The 22655-nt window shown below is 48.6% G+C and overlaps 1 protein-coding gene across 11 annotated transcripts in view; it reads right to left on the reverse strand.

Annotated features, from left to right (window-relative positions):
* Positions 1–2515: 2515 nt before the first annotated feature.
* Positions 2516–22655, reverse strand: part of SYT17 (synaptotagmin 17) — a 76877-nt gene continuing 56737 nt past the window's right edge. For all 11 annotated transcript variants that reach the window (XM_027613480.2, XM_027613479.2, XM_027613472.2 and 8 more), the window contains one exon: positions 2516–3887. In XM_027613480.2, the coding sequence (XP_027469281.1) occupies positions 3691–3887 (197 nt within the window). In that variant the 3' untranslated portion in view covers positions 2516–3690. The remainder of the gene's footprint in view (positions 3888–22655) is intronic.

Genomic DNA, 22655 nt, shown 5'->3' on the forward strand with positions numbered 1-22655 from the left:
GGCGCCCCTAAGATTTTATTTTTTCAGTAATCTCTACATCCAACACGGGGCTTGAATTTACAACCCCGAGATCAAGAGTCGCACGCTGTACCAGCTGAGCCAGCCAGGTGCCCCAATCCCTGAGTTATTTTCAATGGTCTTTTTGAACATGGAAAGGGCAGGTAGCTCAGTGACAGTGGCAGACAGGCCACTCAGAAAGGAAAGGAGTCCTTCTTTCCTCCCCTGCCGTGATTCCCAGTGTTTTGAAAGTGAAATATCAGAGCTCCAAACAGCTGTTCCTGGCGCCCTGGGACTCAGCATGTCTGAGCTGGGCTGGCAGAGGTCATAGCTTCTGTCAACTCCCGGGGGTGGACTGAAATCCTGAGGGGCTCTGGAATCTCAAGAGACGAGAGGACTCAAGGACTGGCTGTGGGAAAACACACTCGGCTTTCAAACTTCACCCCACCGCTCCCACCCCACCTCCTCCCTTTGAACTTGGGTCCCCACACTCCAAAGAGGGTGCGTAGGTGGCCGGTGAATCTCCTTTCCCATCTTACAGCTGAGGAGGAGGAGCAGGATGCTAATGGGTAGCCCACGACAGGGCACACTGAGCCCAAGTTTCTATAGAAACCAAGTCATTCCTTCACCTTTCAACACACTTCCCTAGTCTCCTGACAAACTCTCTCCTTAGAGACGTGGACAGCTCTGACAACCATCCTGCAACTGTCCCCTCTGGCCAACCAGCAAACATGGCCTGATGTGTGCCTCGCAGGAACAGTCTGCATGTACCGCATGTAGAGACGGTGCGGCCATTATCCAGGCTAATCCTCAAATGAACCGTGCGGGCTAACAAGAGTCGCCCTATTTTCAGACAGGATAGTCCAGCGAGCATAGTTCACCACACCAGAAATTCATGGTCTCACAGTTCTGGAGGCCAGAAGTCCAAAATCAAGGTGTCCGCAGGGTTGGCTCCTTCTGAGGGCTGTGAGGGATGGATCTACAACCTTCTGTGTCTCTGCCCATCATATTCCTTCTGTGTGTTTCTGTCTCTGGGTCCTAATCTCTGCCCCCCCGCTTTTTTTATAAGGACACTGGTCATACTGGATTAGGGCCCAGTCAATGGCCTCACTTCAACTTGACTACCTCTGTAAAGACCCGATCTCCAAAGAGGTCACACTCTGAGGTACTGGGGGTCAGGCTGCCATCTTTTTTGAGGGGGCCACAATCCAGCCCGTAACAGGCTCTCAAGTCCGGCAGGCCCAAGCTGGTATCCAACTCTATCACTTACTGGCCACTTAATCTCATTAAGCCCTGGCTTCCTCCTTTGCAAAAGGGAAATAAGAACATTTTCCGTGTGGGTTTCCGCATGAGGACTACGTGAGATGTTTGGCATTTCCCATGGTGCTGAGTCAGCCCTCTTATTACTGATGAGGGAGGCGGATGCTGGGGATGCTCCACCTCAGAGCGCGCTCTCAGGCCCTCTGACTTTCCCTGTGGCTGCAGCGCATGCAGACCTCACACTTGGCCGAGAACGTGGCCCCCCACCCACCACCCCATTCTCTGCCTGGGGATTTCTTGGTGCTACTGAAGCTTGCTCAGCCCACACAGGACAGTCCTAAAGTGCCAAACATTTCACGTCTCCAGGGGCAACCCTCAGGCCCTGAGGGATAAGCGTCGGGAGTTAAAATACCCCAGCTTCCCCATCATGATCATTGTCAAGTGTATTCTCCAGGGTCCCCAGCATGACTGCGCCCCAGCTGCCCACAGTGCTAGTCAAGGCAGCCTTCATCTGTTTTTCTCCTTTCTCTGACTTGTTCTTCCATTTAATGCTTCCTGGGGTCCCCTCCCCAGTAAACAAGCAGCACCCAAGTCCTTGCCTCAAGGTCTGCTTTTGAGGTACACCTAACTAAGATAATGAGGAGACCATAGCTCAGAGAAGTCATATGGCTTGTGCAAGGATACACAATTAGAGAGAGGTGAGTCCATGATTTGAACCATCGTTTCTTCGGCTCCAAAGCCCATGGGCTCAGTCACCGGTAGTCCCTCCTCTCTAGTGCCCAACGCCTGCTATGTTCCGGTCTTCCTCATGCTCTTTGTTCTCTCATGGTTTTTTGTTTTTTAGAGATTCTATTTATTTAGTTGAGAGGGAGAAAGAGACAGCAGGGGAAGGAGCAGAGGGAAGGGGGAGAAGCAGGCTCCTCGCCGAGCAGGGAGCCTGATGTGGGGCTCGATCCCAGGACCCTGGGACCAGGACCCGAGCTGAAGGCAGACGCTTAAGCAACTGAGCCACCCCGGCGCCCCCGTTCTCTCATGCGTTTATCCTCTTCTGTACAACGATGATAAGGAAGTCATTTTGTAGTCTCTTTTTTTCTCTTGAGAAACTTAACCTAACCTCGCCCTCCTGCCTTCCCCTTTGACCTCCCTGCCACGTCAGGGCTCTGAGTCATTGGGATGGTTTGTTACACAGCAGCGGTGACCGAAACACCTTGCACTCTTCATGCCCCATGTTCATGAAGAAAAAGATAACTCAAATGCATGGCACAAATAAATAATCTTTAATTTCAATAAATAGCTCCCCATTATGCCAGACAAGAGGCTGTGGGAAAGATACAGAAGCATCCAACAGGGAGAGATCTATCCTAACTACACTAATTCCTTAGCATGAGAAAAATGACTTTGGTTCACACACAAACACAGAAAGATGCTCAGAGTATGACAAGGAAGGAGTCCTCTTGGACGGGAGCACGGTGGCCATTTTAATCCAGGTAACCGTCCTTTGCAAGTCTTCCGTGTGCCACAATCACCATGAATCGTCAAAAAAGGTTACTTTTGCTCTATCATATTCTATTTACTTGACATACGCACATGCTGTTACTGAAGGTGGGGCCGTGACAGACAGGAGGACACGGGGTGAAATTTCACTGGGAGGGGCAGAGAGAAGGGAGTGCTCAGGACTGAGGTCCTGCCGACCACCTTGCTCGCCAGGAGGACACACAGGGACACACACGTGTTCACCTGTGAGGGCACACACGAAAACATTCCCCACAGGGGGTCCTTAGGAATAAGCTAACACAAGGACAAATTCAGTTAAGCCAGGGAAGTTTCTTACACTGGAATATTTTTTGAGGCCATCTGGCTTCTCCAAATAGTCTAATCTATCACGTCCACTAAAGAGAAGACAAGGTACTTACATTTTTGGGGGAATGTATCAGGTCTGAAGAACCCCCCAGGGAACAGCAGCCCATTCAGAAAGCCACCCAATCAGCAGGTGTGCCTTTTGGGTGTGGGGGTCGGGCCTCCCACACACTGGCCAAGCTCTTGGAGAATTTCATCTCGATGGAGGCTGGCACCCTTGGGGAGGCCCCTTCTCTGGCCTGAGGGTTGAAAGTGCATTTAGGGGTAAGGGTATCAACAGGAGCAAGCACTGCCAATAAGTCTCACAGCAGAGCCCACTCAGCTCGTGACGTACAGATGGGGTTTCTAGAAAGTTCTCAGGCTTTGCTCATTGAGGGCAACCATTTTGTGTTCAATAGTCAGCTTCCTCTCAGTTCTGAGAGGATTTAGTGTGTGTGTGTGTGTATTTGAGTGTGTGTGTGTGTGTGTGTGTGTGTTGTGTGGATGTAATAGGCATGTGACATGTTTTCTTTCTGCCTTAAATTTTCTTCTTTTTTTTTTTTTTTAAACAAATGAAAGCTGCTTTTCCCACAGCTCTCAGGTCACCTCCAGCGAGGCAGGAGACACACGGTCACACTCGGCCCGAGACCTCAGGCTGTGCCACTGCTCTACGGCCGTGCGGTGAGTGTTGAGCATTCGCCGCCAGTGGTTGGATTCGGAGGGGCCTGAAGAGTACTGGCCAATGACAATCCTTCCGATGAAGTCGTTGCTGCTCTTCATGTTGTGGCCAAACACTAGGGAGCCAGAGGGGTGAGGGCGGCGGGGAGGAGGTCAGAGGAAGGAGAGAAACGGAACAGGGAGGTGGGAACAAGACAGAGGTTGTTGTTAGTCTACACGTTCCTCAACTGCAGACATGGGCTCCTTGCTTTTAGGACATCATCTGTTTCTTTTAATGGTAAGAACGCCCCACTTCCCTCATCTCATCCGCCCGTGAGTCCCTTCACTCCAGGTATACCAGGTGGCCAGCTGTTCCTCACCATGCCAGGCAGGTTCCTGCCTCCTGGCTTCCGCACTGGCTGGTCCTTCTGCCAGATAGCTGCGTCCCCTATAATACGCAACTTTAAACTCACAGCCGTTGCCCTGCCACGCTGTGTACAGAGCACTATAGGTGGGTAGTTCTAGGGGGACAGTCAGCCATCACTGAAGTCTGGTTGAGTAGTTAACCCGGGGTTTCTCAATGGCAGTATTGTTGATGTTCTTTGTCATGGGGGCTGTCCTGTGCAGGATGTTGAGCAGCACCCCTGGCTTCTATGCACTCGATGCCAAGAGCACCACCCTCACCAGCTGTCACAATCCAAAATGTCTCCAGACGGGGCCCAATGTCCCCTGAAAGGCCAGTTCATGCTGGAGAACAGCCACTAGGTTAAGCCATGGGCCATGGGTCAGACATCCTCGGTGACCATTAGGCTAGCTCTCGGACCCTGAGACAAGGGAAGGAATCTCTCTGAGACTCAGTTTCCTCCTAGGTTAAAGAGGAATCTTGATAGTGCTTTACCTCATCTGTCACTGTGAGGTTTTGAGGAGATAACGTGTGTAATGTCTCAGCACACAGTACCTAGATAAGCACTCAGTGAAGGTTATACTGCTATTTTGATCCCAAATTTCTGTCTGTGGAGCTTTTATAAAAGAGGCTTTATGTTTCCTCTGTTCCAGGCAATGGAGGCAAGCTTCCTGAGAGAAATGGCCATGGCAATTTCTTCTACCCCTTGTTGTACTGCGTGTCTCTTTGGAAGGCTTCTCTGTTAATTCCAATGCAAGCTTAATTTGTGTCTTTCAAGCCTAATGAGATGGTTAGCTTGATTTATCTTCCCAGCCAAGTTCTGCCTAATTCTTTATCTGTGTGTGGGTAGTCCGGGCATGTCATCTCACAAACGGGAAAGCAGGCTGCGTCTGGGTTATAAATGAAGGACTGCAGAATGGGAAATATCACAAATTCACCCAGCATGAGCCGAGCAAAAGCGGGCTGGATCCCAGGAGGGATGCCGATTATCAAATAAACCAGCTAAAATATGCAGCCAAAAACAGAACTTGAATGCTAATGAGCCTCTGTTCTCCCCTGTGGGGTTCACATCAAGAATTCTAAATGATAAAAATTGGGGGGGAGGGGGGGCGAAACAGGAAGAAAAAAAGAAAAGTGGAAAAACAAAAACAAAACCCCATCCATGGTCTAAATACCGAAAAGACCCAGGGTGAACAAGGCTAGCCTGTACAACTAAGTCCAATACCACTCCAGTGTCTAGTACCTGTCAGCAATGTGGACAAAAATTGGACCCTGTATATTTTTTGTAACTTGGCAAAGTGTTCAGTACACACAGGGGGACCTTGTTTACGTGAAGATCCCTTCTAGAAGGGAAAAATTAGAACAGGAATCTTTGCTTAATAAAGGACATTACTAAGGAGCTCTCTGAGACATTTGAAGTTTGTTTGTTTTTTTTTTTTAAAGATTTCATTTATTTATTTGTCAGAGAGAGGGACAGAGAGAGAGCACAAGCAGGGAGAATGGCAGGCAGAGGAAGACGGGGAGGGAGAAGCAGGCTCCCCACGGAGCAGGGAGCCCGACGCGGGGCTCGATCCCAGGACCCCGGGACCATGACCTGAGCCGAAGGCAGACGCTTAACAACTGAGCCACCCAGGTGCCCCAAAAAATGTTAACTTGTGATCCAGCAATTCTATTTCTAGGAATTTATCCCATAGAATTATCTGCACAAATGGACAAAGATATACACACAAGGATATTGGATAATACCTGGGTTAGTAGAGCCTCTAAGCCAAATCGGGCCTGCCACCTGTGTTTTGTAAATAAAGTTTTATTGGAACCCGGTCAAACCCATTTGTTTACAGAATGTCTATGACTGCTAGTGCACTACAGAAGCAGAGCTGAATAGTTGCAAAAGAGACTGTGTGGCCCACAAAGCTGAAACTATTTCCTATCTGGTCCTTGATAGAAAAGTTTGCCAACTCCTGCTCTAGAACATTGTGAGAATGAAAAATGTAAATAACAAAAAATGTCCGTGAAGAAGTGTACCTGAGGCTGTGGTGCCCTGTCTACCTCCCCAGCCCACCCTAGAGGCTACCCCCAGCTCTCAAGCACCCAGAGTCCTCTGCCGGGGCCACGCCAGTCTATGCTAACTATGACTTATGGTCGAGTCCTTGGGCCACTCTTATTAATAGCGGTTTGACCTCTGCAGGGGCTGGAGACTAGGGTCAGCCACTTGGATGCATACGGGACCGATCGCCTGATCAATATCCCAGACACCAGGGCTTGCGTGAACTTTTCTGGCTGGCACCCTTTCGAGTGTATCTCCCCACATCATTCCTGGGACAATGAAGTGCTGTCCTTACAAATCCACTGGGAGAGGGCAACTGGAACTCGTATCTGTTCTTGCCTGGACTCTGCCCTGTGTGCTTCTTTCCTTTGCTGATTTTGGTCTGTTTCCTTTTTCTGTAATAAACTGTAACCATGAGTATAATAGCTTTGCTAAGTCTGTGAGTCCTTCCAGCGAATCACTGAACTTGATGGTCTTGGGGATCTTCCAAGCTGCAGTTACCCACTCATCAAATATCCCCGATTGGCTTGCCTCCCTTTTCCACTCTCTTATCAGTACTTCCTGGCGTCACCTCCTTAGTAGCCTATCTGAACCCAAGTCATTGTCTTAGGATCAGCTTTGGGGAGCATCCAGACAAAGACTGGCGGAGACTAATTAAATCATTTCTGATGTAATAATGTCATGGAAACCAACGTTGCTGTAAAATGAGATAGACCTATATATATAAAATTGAAACATCTCCGAGACATATTGCTAGGAGACAAAAGCAAGTTGCAAAATAGTATATGTAAACACAATCTCATTTTTGTTAAAAAAAAATGTTAATATATAGAATAGAAAACAATCTGGAGGAATTTCATCAAACTGTTAAAGAGTGGCTCTCTCTGGGGGCGCGGGGGGGACAGGGAACTTTCTGTGTTCGGTATTATGTAAGTATGGTTTGCACTTCTTACAGTACATATTGTTTTGGAAAGAAAACAGGGGCCCCTGGGTGGCTCAGTCGGTTAAGCAACTGCCTTCGGCTCAGGTCTTGATCCCAGAGTCCTGGGATCGAGCCCCATGTCAGGCTCCCTGCTCAGCAGGGAGATTGCTTCTCCCTCTCCCTATGCTGCTCCCCCTGCTTGTGCTCTCCTGCTCTCTGTCAAATAAATAAAATCTTAAAAAAAAAAAAGAAAAAAAACAAAACAAAGTTGCCGTTAGAGAATCCACAACTAAATCGCCAGAAGGCAAAGAAGACTAAAAGGAAGTCTAATATCCTATGCTCCCTTTCCCAGTTTGCAGAGTTCCTTGGCGTGGTGAATCACTTGGCCCTTGCAAGGTAGGCGCTCCTAAGTGATTCAGCCTTTTTGATGGAAAGCAGTCACTGCTATGGCCATCTGAGTTAACTGGCAGGCTCTGACACTTGCAAATCACTTGGTAAAGTTACGGCAATCTTAACAGTCTTTTAAAAATCGAACATTTAAAATGCAAGTTATAACAAAGCCAGAGCTGAAGAAAACTAATGACTTCTATGATAAAAGCTGCCTGGGAGAATATCAAGATTTGCTATCACTGTAAATTCTAGGGAGCATGTTGTTGGAGAAATGGGGAATTAAGACTGGATATCTATAGAATCCAGAAAGGGGCTCAGAGACAGAGGGCCAGATACCCGCAGCCCTCCATTTTACAGATAAGGAAACCAAGTCACTGAGCTAGCTGGTGATACAACTTGAATTATTTGCAGGAAATACCCTGCAGAGGAAGCCAATTCTGCATAACTAGATCCCCACTTTCCTCCCCCTTAGAAACAATCACAATTAGAAATTTTGTCGTGAGGCATCCCCAAATATCCCTGGTTGTTACGGGGGGCTCATTCTACTGCGAGTCCCCAGTGTATTACTGGACCGTGTACCCTCGTCGTCCGGAAGCGGCTTCCCAACGGCCGGTACAATCTGGAGAGTAGCAACAGTCAGAAAAGATTCAGAATTTGTGCACAAAACCCATGGAGAGGGCTCCTCACACTTTCTCTAAGAACCTATTTACTCTTCATGGATTTAGACATACTCTGAATAAACTTGGTCATCTGATTTCCCCACCTGCAGTAATTTTTAAATTTTTTCCCCAAGATTTTATTTGAGAGAGAGGGTGAGCAAAGGGGGGGGAGGGGCAGAGGGAGAAGGACAAGCAGACTCCCTGCTGAGTTGGGGAGCCAGGCATGGGGAGTCTGACGTGGGGCTCGACCCCAGCACCCTGGGATCATGACCTGAGCCGAAGTCAGACGCTTAACCAACTGAGCCACCCACGTGCCCCCATCTGCAGTAACTTAATTTAGTGGATTGCAACTACCAGCAGATATAAGAACTTTCTCTTTTTTTAAGAGTTTATTTATTTATTTAGAGAGGGCAGGGGGAGGGTCAGAGGAAGAGGGAGAGAGAGAATCTCAAGCAGACTCTGTGCTGAGTGCGGAGCCCGGGGTGCGGCTCGATCTCGCGACCCTGAGAATATGACCTGAGCCAAAATCAAAAAGTGAAACACTTAGCAGGCTGTGCCACCCAAGCACCCAAGAACTTTCAAAAAGTACACAGAATGTGGTCATTTAGTAAAGGGGCAAACAACCCTGTACCCCTTCACAGAGCCAAAGGTATATTCAACTGTATGATCATTTATTTTTATTGTCATGACTGAATCCGTCAGAAAGCTCAGGGTTCCGGTTAATGGGTCAAAGGGAGTGTGACAAGTTCTCTACCAAACACAGTAAAAAACCTGAAGACTTTTTTAACATCAAAGGGGAGGGGATGCAGTCAGTGGACGATTTACTCACACAAAAGCCCTTTAGTGCCCCTCCCCCCAAGGGTTACAGAGTAGGGCAACCACCTTGCCCAGCAAGGCGCTGTTACTGGTCACACCGTGTTCTCTCCGTAGCCTTAACAAATCTCAAGCGCCCTGATGCGACAGTCTCAGAGGATGGCCCCCTGTGCAGACAGGCAAGCCACCAAAGTCCAATTCCACCCTCAGACAGGGCATGGGTATACCTGGCATATTCCACTTTCTGGAATTTTAGGCTCGACTTATCTCTAAAATATTACCAACATATCTGTCTGCTTCTGTGACACCAATCACCATGGCAAGTTAGGTGAGCAAAACCCCTTTGGCAAAACCAAAGCACGATGAGAGGCTCAGGGACCAGGCTTGGAAGAAGCGTGGAGAGTAACAGCTTTATTAAGCACCTACGATACATATGGCCCAGGGCTAAGCACATCACGTGGATTAACTTGCTAAATCTCCGTATCAACCCTCTAGAGTCAGGTTTCTCACCTTGAGCACTACTGACGCTTGGAGCCAGATCATTCTGTGTGGCCGGGCTGTTCTGAGCAGTGTAAGATGAGGAGCATCTCTGGAAGATGCCACCAGCTGTCCCCTCCCCAGTTGTGACAACCCGAAGGTATCTCCAGACATCGCCGCACATCCCCTAGGAGCATCATCTAACCCTTGTCCCTGGAGAACCACTGCTCTCTCACTGGCCCATTTTACAGCTGGGGGGACAGAGGCCCAGGGAGGTACAGGGAGATCGCTCACTGCTCCAGTCAAAAACTAGGTGCCCTGAGTGAGTCAGGGACAAAGATGAGGCTTTCACATGTTGATATTTGCTGTGAAAATGAATCTGTTCTTCCCCGCAAGAGCTAAACTCTTTGGGTTGCTAATTTAGTTTGCCAAGGCAGCCGGTCTGGAAGGGAAGCTGGATGACTTAGCATGTGGGTGTCATAAACACTGCAAATTAAAAGGAAAAAAAAAAAAAAATCTCGACAGCTCCCCATTTTGCATGCTTGGTTCCAAGGTGATACCCCCACAAGCAGCTTCGAGGCTGATAGCACAGTGCAGGGGTGCCCCAGGTCATGGTCAGAACCCCACCTCATCACAGGCCCCCCAGTCTACCTCTTCGGTACTGAGTTGCACTATTCCCACATTTCTATAAAAAAAAAAAAAAAAAAAAATGCACGAAGCTAGCAAAACCCATCCCGGGCTGTCTCCCAGTCCTCCCTAATTCCTCAGCGTGGAGGGATCCCCACACTTTGTCTGGATGTTCAGGAGCTAACCCTCAGAGACACCCCCAAGCAGTCTCCCCGTCCCCCGCTCTCCAGGGGCCAGCTGTGACACATCCCAACAAAGGTGGTACCCATTCTCTCCTCCACTTTCGCAAAACTTCCTCAACCTATAGCATTCCCTCTTTTTTTCTTCTTCTCTCTGAAAACTAGAAGCTGTTTCAGGTGTTTCTTCAAAACAAGGTAGATCATATCCTTTGCCTGGGACCCCGTTTTCCCATTCATACAATGGGTGGGTTTATGTAGGTTTTAAGGCCGTCTTCAACTCTAACATTTCTTTGGTTCTAAGAAGTTTCATCCACGACTTAAGAGTGAGGTTTCATTTTGTGATTCATAGCAGCTGCTCGGATGTTTTTCCTTCCAATGGTCAAAATGACAGTTTAGATAACAGGATTATTGTAATTAAAAATCAGCAATACCAGGGCGCCTGGTTGGCTCAGTCGGTTAAGGGTCCGACTCTTGATTTCGGCGCCAGGTCATGATCTCAGGGTTGTGAGACTGGGCTCTGCACTGGGCGCAGAGTCTGCTTTAGATTCTCTCTTTCCCTCTCTCCCTGCCCCTCCCCCGCCACCCCTCACCCCCCCACAAGTACACACACATGTGCACGCTCACTCTCACTCTCTAAAAAAAAGGAAAAAAAACCCCACAGCAATACCAAATCCTGAGTCCTGTATGCTAAGCACCGAGAGAAGTAGTTTATATACATTTTTTGACTCAATCCACACCACAGTCCTGTTCGGGGAGGCACTACTTATATCCTGTGGCAGATGGAGAATGAGAGGCTCACAGGGGCTCGGAGGTTGAGCGCCCAAGGTCACAGGGCCGGCACGTGGCACAGCAGGATGGACACTCAGCCCAGTAACGCTTTTCCTTCTCTTGTCTCAGAAAAGTCTCACCCATTTCCCCTTCCACTGACCCTGCTACATGACAAAAACAAGATCTGGAGCAGAAATACATTGCATGCATGTGTGTTTGAAGGGGAGTGAGGCCCTCAAGCTGGCCTGTAGGGCAAGAGGCATCAAGAGTCCCCTCACGGGGCACCTGGGTGGCTCAGCTGGTTAGGAGGCTGCCTTCGGCTCAGGTCATGGTCCCAGGGTCCTGGGATCAAGTCCCGCATCAGGCTCCCTGCTCCGCGGGAAGCCTGCTTCTCCCTCTCCCTCTGCCCCTGCTTGTGTTCCCTCTCTCGCTGTGTCAAATAAATAAATAAAATCTTTAAAAAAAAAAAAAAAAGAGTCCCCTCACGAAGGTGCCATGTTGGAGCCTGTCCCATCATCTCTGTAGGGCCCAGGGGGGTCAGGTTTGCCTCCAACATCTGAATGGCCTCTTCTGCAGGTGGGCAGCAAACAAGGAAGCCGTCTTATGTCTCCAGACTATTGATATGAAAAATATAATACTAGCACCTAACACTTATATAGTGCTTATCGGGTGTCAGCCCCCATTCTATGGATTCTTGGTTACACTAAATGATTGTATCCACATGTCTATTTACAAGGTAAGTTTATCATTATCTCTTGGGTCTAGAGGTCACACACCACCATCATGGCCTGCTTTCCTGAGGAGGGCCTGGACGTTACCTTGACTCCTTGGGCTTGCCTTCTGACCTCTCACCCCACTGAAAGCACAAGGTCTAGAGTAGAGGCCCCTTTTGGCCAGGTCTATAGGAAATACTGGCTTAAAGTGAGTTGTTTGGGGCACCTGGGTGGCTCAGCTGGTTAAGCGGCTCAGGTCATGATCCCAGGATCCTGGGATCGAGCCCCGCATCGGGCTCCCTGCTCCGTGGGGAGCCTGCTTCTCCCTCTCCTTCCCGCTCATGCTCTCTCATGCTATCTCTGTTGCCATCTGTCTCTCTCAAATAAATAAAGAAAATCTTAAAAAAAAAAAAAGTGAGTTGTTCAATTCCTTCAGTGCAGTTGTTCTCAGCTGGGCCCATTTTGGTCCCCAAATTTGCCAACGTTAGGAGACATTTGGATGGTCATCACTGGAGAGGAGATGCTGCTAAACACCCTACCATACTCAGGACAACCTCAAAATAAAGGATCTACTGGCCCAAAATGTCCACAGGCACTGAGGCTGAGAAACACTGCCTTAAGGGAAAAGCATGTGACCTGGGGTTTCCCTTCATTAATCCACCACCAGAAACTGGGGAGTGGAGGTAGAGGTCTCTGAGGACTATCTCCGTGGCTTACGGATTAGGTCTCTTCCTCCTTCCTCAAGACACAGTAGTCAAGATTGAAATTCCTTTTGGGGTGCCTGGGTGGCACAGTCGGCTAAGCATCTGACTCTTGGCTTTGGCTCCGGTCGTGACTTCAGGGTCATGAGATCAAGCCCTGAATTGCACCCCGCATTCAGTGCGGAGTCTGCCTGACACTCTCTCTCCCTCTCCCTCTCCCTCTGCCCCTCCCACCCCCCTCCTCTAAAGAAAATAAATAAAATGAATCTTAAAAAAAAAAAGATTAAAATTCCTTTTGAAATTCCTTTGGACCACTGCTGGACCATTTCTTTACTCCTCTGTGTGGAAACTGAGCCATGTGGAGCCTGCGTTTATAAAGATGACATATGGGTTGAAGCATCACTTTCAGGTCTGAATCACACCGTCTAGGAGGAAGCATTTAAAAGTGTGACGATAACGTAATGTGCTTGTTTTTACACGAAGAACCAAAATTTATATATCTGAAAGAGGATCATCCTTGTACACATGTCTTAGACATGCTGGCATTGCTCTGGGGGAAATGTTCACTACAAACCGGCTTCAGAGCTAGTTGCAAGACACCTGTTAGATGCTTCAGGGGGATAATTAACCGAATCTTCCCCGTCGTCTGAAATAATTGAGAAACAATGGGGAAAACAAAGGAGAAATATCATAAACATGTGAATCCCTTGGAAGGCTTTTAAAAAAATCCTAGTGCCCGGACCTCAGCCCAAGAGATGCTGTTGATGGGTCTGCGGGGTGGGGGACTGGATGCCAGTGTTTTTCACATGCTCCCCAGGGGATTCTCATGGGGTCAGGTTAGGTACGCTGTGCTAGATGCAGAACAAAGTATCAGTTGGATTGGTAGCTTAGCTAGATTATAGAAAGGGGCCAGACCCTACTATTTGCTCTCCTGGAATTAAACTTCTCTGACCAAACACAGTGCAGGCCTCGTCTTGGCAGGGGCAAGCCTGACCAGCAGGCTCACTGAAGGAGCTGCAGAGAATGCTCCCTCCCTGTTGTGGGCGGGTAGGTCCCCAGAGAGAAGAGGAGGGCTGGGAGATCTTTAACACCTTAATCCCATCCAGAAGACAGTGGACCTTCAGATGAAAACTCACCAGGTTCCCAGTCAGATCTGTCAATTCTTCCCTGGGCAAGTAAATACAAGATAACAGAGAGTAAAGCAAATGATAAAATGAATAGGGGCGCCTGGGTGGCTCAGTCCGTTAAGCGTCTGTCTTCGGCTCAGGTCATGATCCCAGCGTCCTGGAATGGAGTCCCGCATCGGGCTCCCTGCTTGGCGGGGAGCCTGCTTCTCCCTCTCCCTCTGCCCTTTGCCCCTGTTCGTGCACTTTCTCTCTCTCAAATAAATAAAATCTTAAAAAAATATAAAAATAAGATGAATAAGAGTGCCCGGAGGTGTTACTTTAGTGCAAGGGTAGGCAGACTTTTACCATAAAGAGCCAGACAGTAAAGACTTTAGGCTTCAAAGGCCCCCGATAGTCTCTGTCCCAACTCCTCTGCCATCCTAGCAGAAGGAAGCCACAGACTATGCGCAAATGAATAGCCATGGAAATGACATAATAAAAATATATTTAGTCTCTGCCCCTACTTCCTGACACAGAGCTCCTAAAACCCTTGTCATTTCCTAAGTAATAGCGGCGATAAGAGCATTTTGTGTTATAATATTTGGTCTTTGTCCTGGGTTCATGACCCAAGAGCTTCTAAGACCCTTGGAATCTTCAAGTGACGAGTGTCTTCTGGTCTACTAATGAGGTGGCTGGTGGTAGAGGTCTCCAGATAGTTTCAGGATGGGGGCTGGCTGCCAGGAAGACCAAAGCATGATTACAGGGTCGGACCTTTCAGTTCATCCCAACCTCCCAGCCTCCAGAGAGAGGAGACGGGCAGGAGACTGACTTAATCACCAATAGCCAATGGTTTCATCAATCATGCCTATGTAGTGATTTTCTGTATGCTAAACATCAACAAAAAGTCAACTTTAAAAAACAAACAAATGGGACTAATGTTTGCAACTGATCTCGAAATGCATGAAAAAAAAATGAACTGAGATAAATAGAGGGATAGATAGATGTGTGGTAAAGCAGACAGCAAAATGTTCATTGCAAAAGCTAGGTGGTGGGAATACAGGTGTTGACTGAATAAGTCTTCCAATTTTTTTTAAAGGTTGTCCAAAAGACGTTGAGATCATAAAAAACAAACACAGAAACTCAACTCTTTTACTTTCATAGCGATCTTGTTACTGAGTTACTGGAGTTCTTTATATATTCTGGATACAGGCTCTTTGTTGGATAGGTTTTGCAAAAAATTCCTCTGGGGTGTGCCTTACTCTTTTATTTTCTTAACTATGTCTTTCAAAGAGCAAAAGTTTTACATCTTGATCAAGTCCATTTATCACATTTTCACTCATTTCCTTTCAAAATGAAATAATTGCACACCCTGGGTTTTTGAAGCCAGTGACCAATGTGGAACTGCTTTGCCTATGCCAACTGAGAAATGAAAAACTAATCTGAGACAGATCTGGGTGGGGGGTCCATGACTGCCTGTGATTTTTTTCCCCATATATTTGAAATATTATATAATACAGAATGAAAAATCAAAATGCTTTTTAAAGGTAAAAAAATATCACCTCATAGTTGTTCAGCACTTCATAATTTTCAAAGCTTGCTTATTTCAGCCTTACCAGAATCCTTTGGGGGGGGGGCAGGAGTTGGGGCCTCCGTGGGCCACAAAGGCATAAAAGCATTTGTCAAAGTCATTTGTTTCAATTGCATACTGCAAGAAGACACAAAAGAGTAAAAATTTTGCCACTTTCTTTTTTTCTGGAATGCAAATTTTAAAAATTTATTTATTTATTTATTTTAGAGAGAGAGCAGGGGGAGGGGCGGGAGAAGAAGGAGACAAGCAGACTCCCCGCTGCACAGGAAGCTTGATGTGGGGCTTGATCCCAGGACCCTGAGATCATGACCTGAGCCGAAATCGAGTCGGACACTTAACCAACTGAGCCACCCAGGCGTCCCCGGACTGCACATTTTGACAATAGCTATCCAAATGGACAAACATATATGCTTCGGCGGAGCAAGCCCACTGCTGGGTTTTTAGCTCACGGTACTTTTGGACACATCTGCGGAGACATGTTGAGGGTACCCACCCCAATAATGTTCCTAACTGCTAAAAAAACCCCTGGAATGAATCCCAATGTTACCAACAGGGGACTAATTAAATAAATTCTTCAACTCCTGGACTGAAATATCATGCGGTCATTAAAAATAATTAGGGGAAATCTGCATTCCACGTCAGCCACACTGATCTCCTGGCTCTCTCTCCCTTCCATGTAAGAGCTTTTGCACTTGGTATTCTTTTTGGCTGCAATGCTCTCCCCCCATTCATATCCACGTGGTCCATCTCCGACCTCCTTCCCAACTTGGCTCAAACGTCACCTTCTCCATGAGGCCTGCCCTGGCCACCTTGGAAAAAAATCGCAACCCTCCCCCCATCCCTCACTATTCTCTTTCCTTCCTTCTGTCTCCTCCTTAGCACTGAACTTCATCTCTACATGGCCCTCATATGGTTACTTGCTTTGTTTACTACCTGTCTTCCCACATTCAAGTAGTCATCTGATGAAACCGGGATTTTTGTCTAATTTGTTCACTATGGTATCCACAGTGCCTGGCTTGCATGCATATATATAAAACATCCTAGTATGGAAAAATATCCAAGATCTATTATGTGAAAAGACCAAGTCGCAGAAAAGCATATCTATTCTGGATACTAACAATAGCGGATGGAGATACCACACGCACTTGTGTACATCTGCCCCCATATACACATACATACACACACACATTCACATACACAGAAGTGTATATATTCCTAGAAAGAAGGCTTCTGAGGACTAATTACCTTTAAGTATGGAGAATTAGGGATTTTTACTTTTTATTCTACTCTCCTATACAGTTGCACTATATATGTATATATGTATATAAATATATATTCCTTATCATAACAACACTGAAAAGCCACCAGAACCCCTTTTCCCTTGTAAACCCTTTGTGTCACCCCATGCAGGTGACAGGCACCCATAAGCCACAAGGTGGGGAGGAGCAGAGACCAGATTTAAAAACACTCTGCTCCTCTTCCCGAGAGGGCTCCCCACCCCCTCTCCTGCGGAGCCAGGCTGCAGTCCATCTGTCCAGGTCACACCACCTGGGAGAAGGGCTCGTGTGCCGAGCAGGATGCTTCTGTCTGCCCAAATTTTTATGGAAGCAGGGAAGCCATTTGAAAAATCTGCACAGATGAGCACAAATGCACTCGGGTTTCTGCCCCTGAATTCTTCACGCTCAGGCAGCCAAAGAAAAACCACAAGAAGTGCAGAGAGGTTTAAATGCCATCGGGAGAATAAACATGTCTCCAACGGGCGCACGACTGGAGCAAACTGGTTCTGAGCCCTTCACAGAGGCTCCGCCCCCACACCCCGCCGCCCCGCGAACTCCGAGACCAGCAGAACCCACTGCTCGAGCTCAGGGTGGTTGCCACCGGGAGCTGGTCCATGCACTGTGGGATGTGTGCAGCATCCCTGACCTCCACCCACTAGATGCCAACAGCACCCCTGGAGTTGTGACAACCACGAACGCTTCCGGATACCGCCCAACGTCCGCTGGGGGACATCAGCCCAGCCGAGAACCACGGGTCTAATTACTTTTGTACGTCAGTAGCTGCCCAGCACTTGGGAGCCAAAAGGTTATGTGATGAATTCACTAAGAGGACCGCTCTTATTAGGTGGAAGTCCCCAAGCCTGGGATTCGGTGAGGTGGGATTTGGTGAGGTGGGATCCCCCCAGGCTGACGCTCACGGCGAACTCAGGGGCAGCAGGTGGTTGGGGAGGCAGCGGAGAAGCAAGTTTGTTTGGGACCCAGGCCAGCTTCTATTTGCCCCCTTGGGTACTTATGGCAGAGATGGCTGTGAGCTCACCAAAGCCTTTTCTTCCTGGACAAGCAGCTGGACTACAGTCCCAGCCTCCCCTGCAGCGAGTTGTAGCCGAGAGGGTCGGAGTGGGAGTGGAGTGATACTCGTAACTTCCAGAACTGGCCTATAAAAACTTCCCACAAAATCCTCTCTCTCTGTGCCCCCCTCTCTCTCTCCTGTAACCACCGGCTGGAGGTGAAACCCTCCAAGGCCCAAGAAGATGGCAGAGCCACAAAACAGAAGGGGCCCGGGTCGCTGAATCCCTGCATGGAAGGCCACTAGTGAAAGGCCTCACAAACACCGGTGTGCGAGCAAGAGATCGGCTTCCACTCCGGTAAACCAGAAACCAGGACGGCTGATCTACTCCAGCAGCCTTCCTTGACGTCAGCTAACACAGGAACTTTTAGCAAGTAACCTGAGCTTCAGTTTCATCCTCTGTAAAAGGGGCATAACACTGGTACCTCCCTCGTTTAGTTGTTGTGAGGATCCACTGAGAGAGTCCTTGGGACTGTGCCTGGAACTTACTAAGCCTAACGAAGGTTGCCTCTTAATTACGAGTGGGAAGAAGAGCTACCACCAAATTCCTGCCCTTCCCATTACCCCTTCTGTGCCTTTTTTTCTGAGTCACACTCAATAACCTGGGAAAGAATGATTTGCTCCAGTCCTCAAATGCCTTAGGGACATACTGAGGCTTTAGGGAAACTTCTTGTAGTAAGGCTGGGGACCCTTACTTTATCACACAGTTGTCCATGCATCTCCTAAGTGTCCTGGCCCCTCCTTACCAAAGACACCACTGAGAGGCCAAGGTGACCTTGAACAAGAAAGGAAGAGGATCCCACCCACGAATCGTCCATAGGCTGTCTTTCTTTTGCTTTTCCAGCCTCAATAAAATTAAGCAGAATAAAACCTAAAAAGCAGGGGCGCCTGGGTGGCTCAGTCAGTTAAGTGTCTGCCTTCAGCTCAGGTCATAATCCCAGGGTCCTGGGATCGAGTCCTGCATTGGGCTCCTTGCTCAGTGGGGAGCCTTCTCCCTCTGCTGCTCACCCCACTTGTGCTCTCTCTCTCTCTCACTCTCTCTTGCACTCTCTCTCAAATAAATGAATAAAAATCTAAAAAAACCAAACCACTTTTTTAAAGATTTTCTTTATTTATTTGACAGAGTGATAGCACAAGTAGGCAGTGGCAGGCAGAGGGAGAGGGAGAAGCAGACTCCCCACTGAGCATGGAGCCTGATGTGGGGCTTGATCCCAGGACCCCGGGATCATGACCTGAGCCAAAGGCAGACGTTTAACCGACTGAGCCACCCAGTTTCCCCTAAAAAAAAAAAATCTTAAAAAACCTAAAAGCAAACACATAATGAGAACTATGGCCCAGACTCTTCCTGGGCCTGCTCTGTAATTCAGGATCACAAAGAGAGTGGCCTTGAGTTAAGCCCCAAAGACGCTGCCTCCCCTGGCCAGTGTGGGGCACCACACAGAAAGCAAAGGCTGACCCCCCCTGCCCACTCTGCTTATTCTTCACCCACCCGCTTGTGGGCGAATAATGCCCTCGCCTAAGACCGTCTCTAGAAATGATTGCCATTATAAGCCAACTACATCCTGCTTTAGTGTGGGGGTTGGGGGGCTGGGCAGAAACCCAGGGGAGCAGTTTTCACATCAACTTACACACAGGGAAAGAGAAAATTACACCCACTGAGCATCTGCTATGCGCTAAGTATCCCCGCACACATATCGTCTCACTCCTTTGTGAAAGCAGAAGCCACATCTGTCGTGCTCACTAGTTTCCCCAGTGCCTAACAGGCTTTGGCACACAGGTGTTCAATAGATACTTGTCATCTGAGCTTACCATGACCCCTACTTTATTGCTCTGACCTCATGTGTAATTCACTCTCCTCATTAACTATGTTCCTGCCACTTTCACCTTCTTGCTCATTCTGGCCCCAGGGCCTTTGCACTTGCCAATTCCTCTGCCTAGAACGTTCCTCTCCCCAATCTTTGCACAGCCGGCCCTTTCTCAGCTTGTATCACCCAGTTTATTTTATTTTTTTTAATTTTTTTTTAAGATTTTATCTATTTATTTGACAGAGAGAAACACAGCGAGAGAGGGAACACAAGCAGGGGGAGTGGGAGAGGGAGAAGTAAAGCAGGCTTCCCGCCGAGTGGAGAGCCCGATGCGGGGCTCGATCCCAGGACCCCGGGATCGTGACCTGAGCCGAAGGCAGACGCTTAACGACTGAGCCACCCAGGCACCCCTGTATTACCCAGTTTAAAGTGATGCTCCAGCCCCTGTCACCGTACTCTGTTATTATTTAGGTGTTGATTTGTCTCACCCCAACTAGCATGCCAGCATCAGGAAAGGATTAATTATTTCTGCCTTTCTGCTATTTCTCCAGCAACTAGGCACAGCACTTCAACAAAGTAGGGGCTTGATAAATATTCGAGGCCGTGTAACTCAATGACTGAGAGCCTAGACTCTGGACCCAGACCACCTGACTTTGAATCCTGACCCTGGGACCTGGGGCATGCTACTTCTCCTAGCACGGCCTCAGTTTCCCCAATCAGAAAACGACGGTACTTCCTACATCATAGTGCTGCTATGAGGACTCAGTGAGTTAATTCACGCGAAACCCTTGGCGCAGCGCCTGGCATATAGGAAGTGCTGCGTATGAGTCTGTTTGTCATTGTTAGAGACAGAATGAGCCACCTCAAGGTAGATCTTAAATGCGTCCAACAGACAGAAAATGCAGGCTCAATGAGATGAAGCGGTCCTGCTTGAGATGATTCAGCAACCAAGCTCTTTTGGACCTGGTTCTCGGACTTTTAAGCCAAAGTTATTTTCCCAAGGTTTCCCTGAGATGTAGGGAGAGAAATGACACTCAGTCCATGCCCCACAGTCCCTAGCCTTTCAAAGGTTTAAGCCTTCTCCCGCTGACTGGCAGCTCTGGGTTGGAGCAGTCAAGAGAAGGCAAGGGACAGAAGGGCTGTCTGGAAAGGATATTCTTGGGTTTCTGATCTCTTCCATGTGCCAGCCTTCATCTTGCAGCCACCAGGTACTGGCCTTGGCTGCTGAGCCCAGCTGCTTCTTGCCAACATGGTGGCCCAAGGCAAAGCTGAACCTGACCTTCACTGGCTCCCCTTTCCCACCCCTAGCTAGGGCTCTGCAGGGACACGTGTGGTTGGATAAACCCCCAGCCCCCTGAAGCCTTCCCCCATGGGGACGTGCCTGGAGTGAGGCTCCATCTAAAGGCACCAAAATCATTAAACAACCATGCAAATGAAGTAAAACTCCCCAGGAACCCTGGCAGCTGGCCTGGTCTTTAAAGGCTGCCACCGGAGCCCAAAATGAACGCTTAAGATCCAGCCAAGTTTTACCGCCTGGGTGGATGGACTTTGGCAGCTTGAGGAGCTCTCTGGAGGAAAGATGAGGCGGGGGTGCCGCTGCGGGCTCTGCGCTCTGCCAGGAGAGCCCCGGCGTGGCAGGGGTCTGCTCCCACCTCCTGACTGCTTGGCTGGAGTTCCACCTCGGCCCACATCCAGGTTCGAGGCCATAACCCACCGAGTCCTCACTAAGGGCCAGGCGCTGTGCTAAGCACATTACATCCATCATTTCCTTTTGTCCCCACAACACCCTAGGAGTTGGGGGGCTGAAATCTACAGACGAGGAAATCTTCATTCAGAGGAATTAAGTAGCTCGCCACCATAGAGCATTGTCCTTTACATCTAATCCATGAGCACTTTCTGTTGACTGTACCTCTTACATTGTATCCCTGAGTTACTTCTTTGAAACCGTTCTGCCACCTTCCTGGTCCAAGCCACCATCCCCTCTCCCTTAGACCAGCGCTGCAGCCTCCCAGATGGTCTCCTGGCTCCCCCTCTTGTTTTCTGACAATGCTTTTATTCTTCATTCAACAGGTGGAGGGATACTTTAAAACATGATCATAGCACTTCCCTGGTCAAAACCCTCCAAAGGCTTTTCAATGCACTTAGGGAAAAAAAAATTTTTATAGCTTCTAATCCTACAGGCTCTACTCAACCTGCCCTGTGCTATTTTTCCAAACTCACACTGCCTTCTGTGCTCTGGACATATTGGGGTAACATGGGAGAAGAGATGAAGTGTCTTCTTGCTATTCAAAGTGTAGTCTTCAGACTCCAGCATCAGTGTTACCCAGAGCTTATTAGAAATACAGACGCTCAGGTCTCTCCCAGACTTACTGACTCAGAATCCACATTTTGACAAGATCCCCAGGAGATGCATATGCTCATCAGAGTGTAGAGGTTAAGAGTGAGGAAGACTTTGGAACCAAAGAGCTTGGGTTGGAAGCCTGGCCCAACCACTCACCAGCTGGATGACTTGCCATCAGTGACTAGCTACTTCCTGCGTAGTGAAGGACTCATCTTATCCAAAGAGAGATCTTGGTCTATGCCCTTGGCTCCTAGGAGGTGATCGCCAGGCTCGTGGTATATCCAGCAGAGGTGTCTTTGTTCGCCTAAGGGCTCTAGCCACGGACAATGTGATTTACGGTGACAGCTTTGGGGTCCCCTAGAGAAACCAATGCCTAGAGGTATTAGCTGGACCTCCAGGAGGTGCTGGAGGCTGATGGTCAGCTCCCAGAGAGTACGGGATCGAGCCCCGTTAAAAACTCTGGACACCACAGGCTCAGTGAGCTCCCCTTGTGTGCCTACTGCACACGTAGTGAGCAAGAGGTGGTAACACCGTCCATGACTCCATGGGGACAAAATGACAGGAAGCCCCACATCCGGACCCCTTCTGGACTCTGCCCTGTGTGTCTCTTTCCTGGGCTGATTTTTTTTTTAATATATTTTTAAAATATTTTATTTTTTATTTATTTGAGAGAGAGAGAGAGAAAGAGAGCACAAGAGGGGGGAGGGTCAGAGGGAGAAGCAGACTCCCCACCGAGCAAGGAGCCTGATGTGGGACTCGATCCCGGGACTCCGGGATCATGACCTGAGCGGAAGGCAGTCGTTTAACCAACTGAGCCACCCAGGCGCCCTTTCCTGGGCTGATTTTAATTTGCATCCTTTGCCATCATAAAACTATAGTTCTGGGGCGCCTGGGTGGCTCAGTTGGTTAAGCGACTGCCTTCGGCTCAGGTCATGATCCCGGAGTCCCGGGATCGAGTCCCGCACCGGGCTCCCTGCTCAGCGGGGAGCCTGCTTCTCCCTCTGACCCTCCCCCCGTCTCATG

This window comes from Zalophus californianus, chromosome 10 (assembly GCF_009762305.2).
Source record: "Zalophus californianus isolate mZalCal1 chromosome 10, mZalCal1.pri.v2, whole genome shotgun sequence".
Taxonomy (NCBI): domain Eukaryota; kingdom Metazoa; phylum Chordata; class Mammalia; order Carnivora; family Otariidae; genus Zalophus; species Zalophus californianus.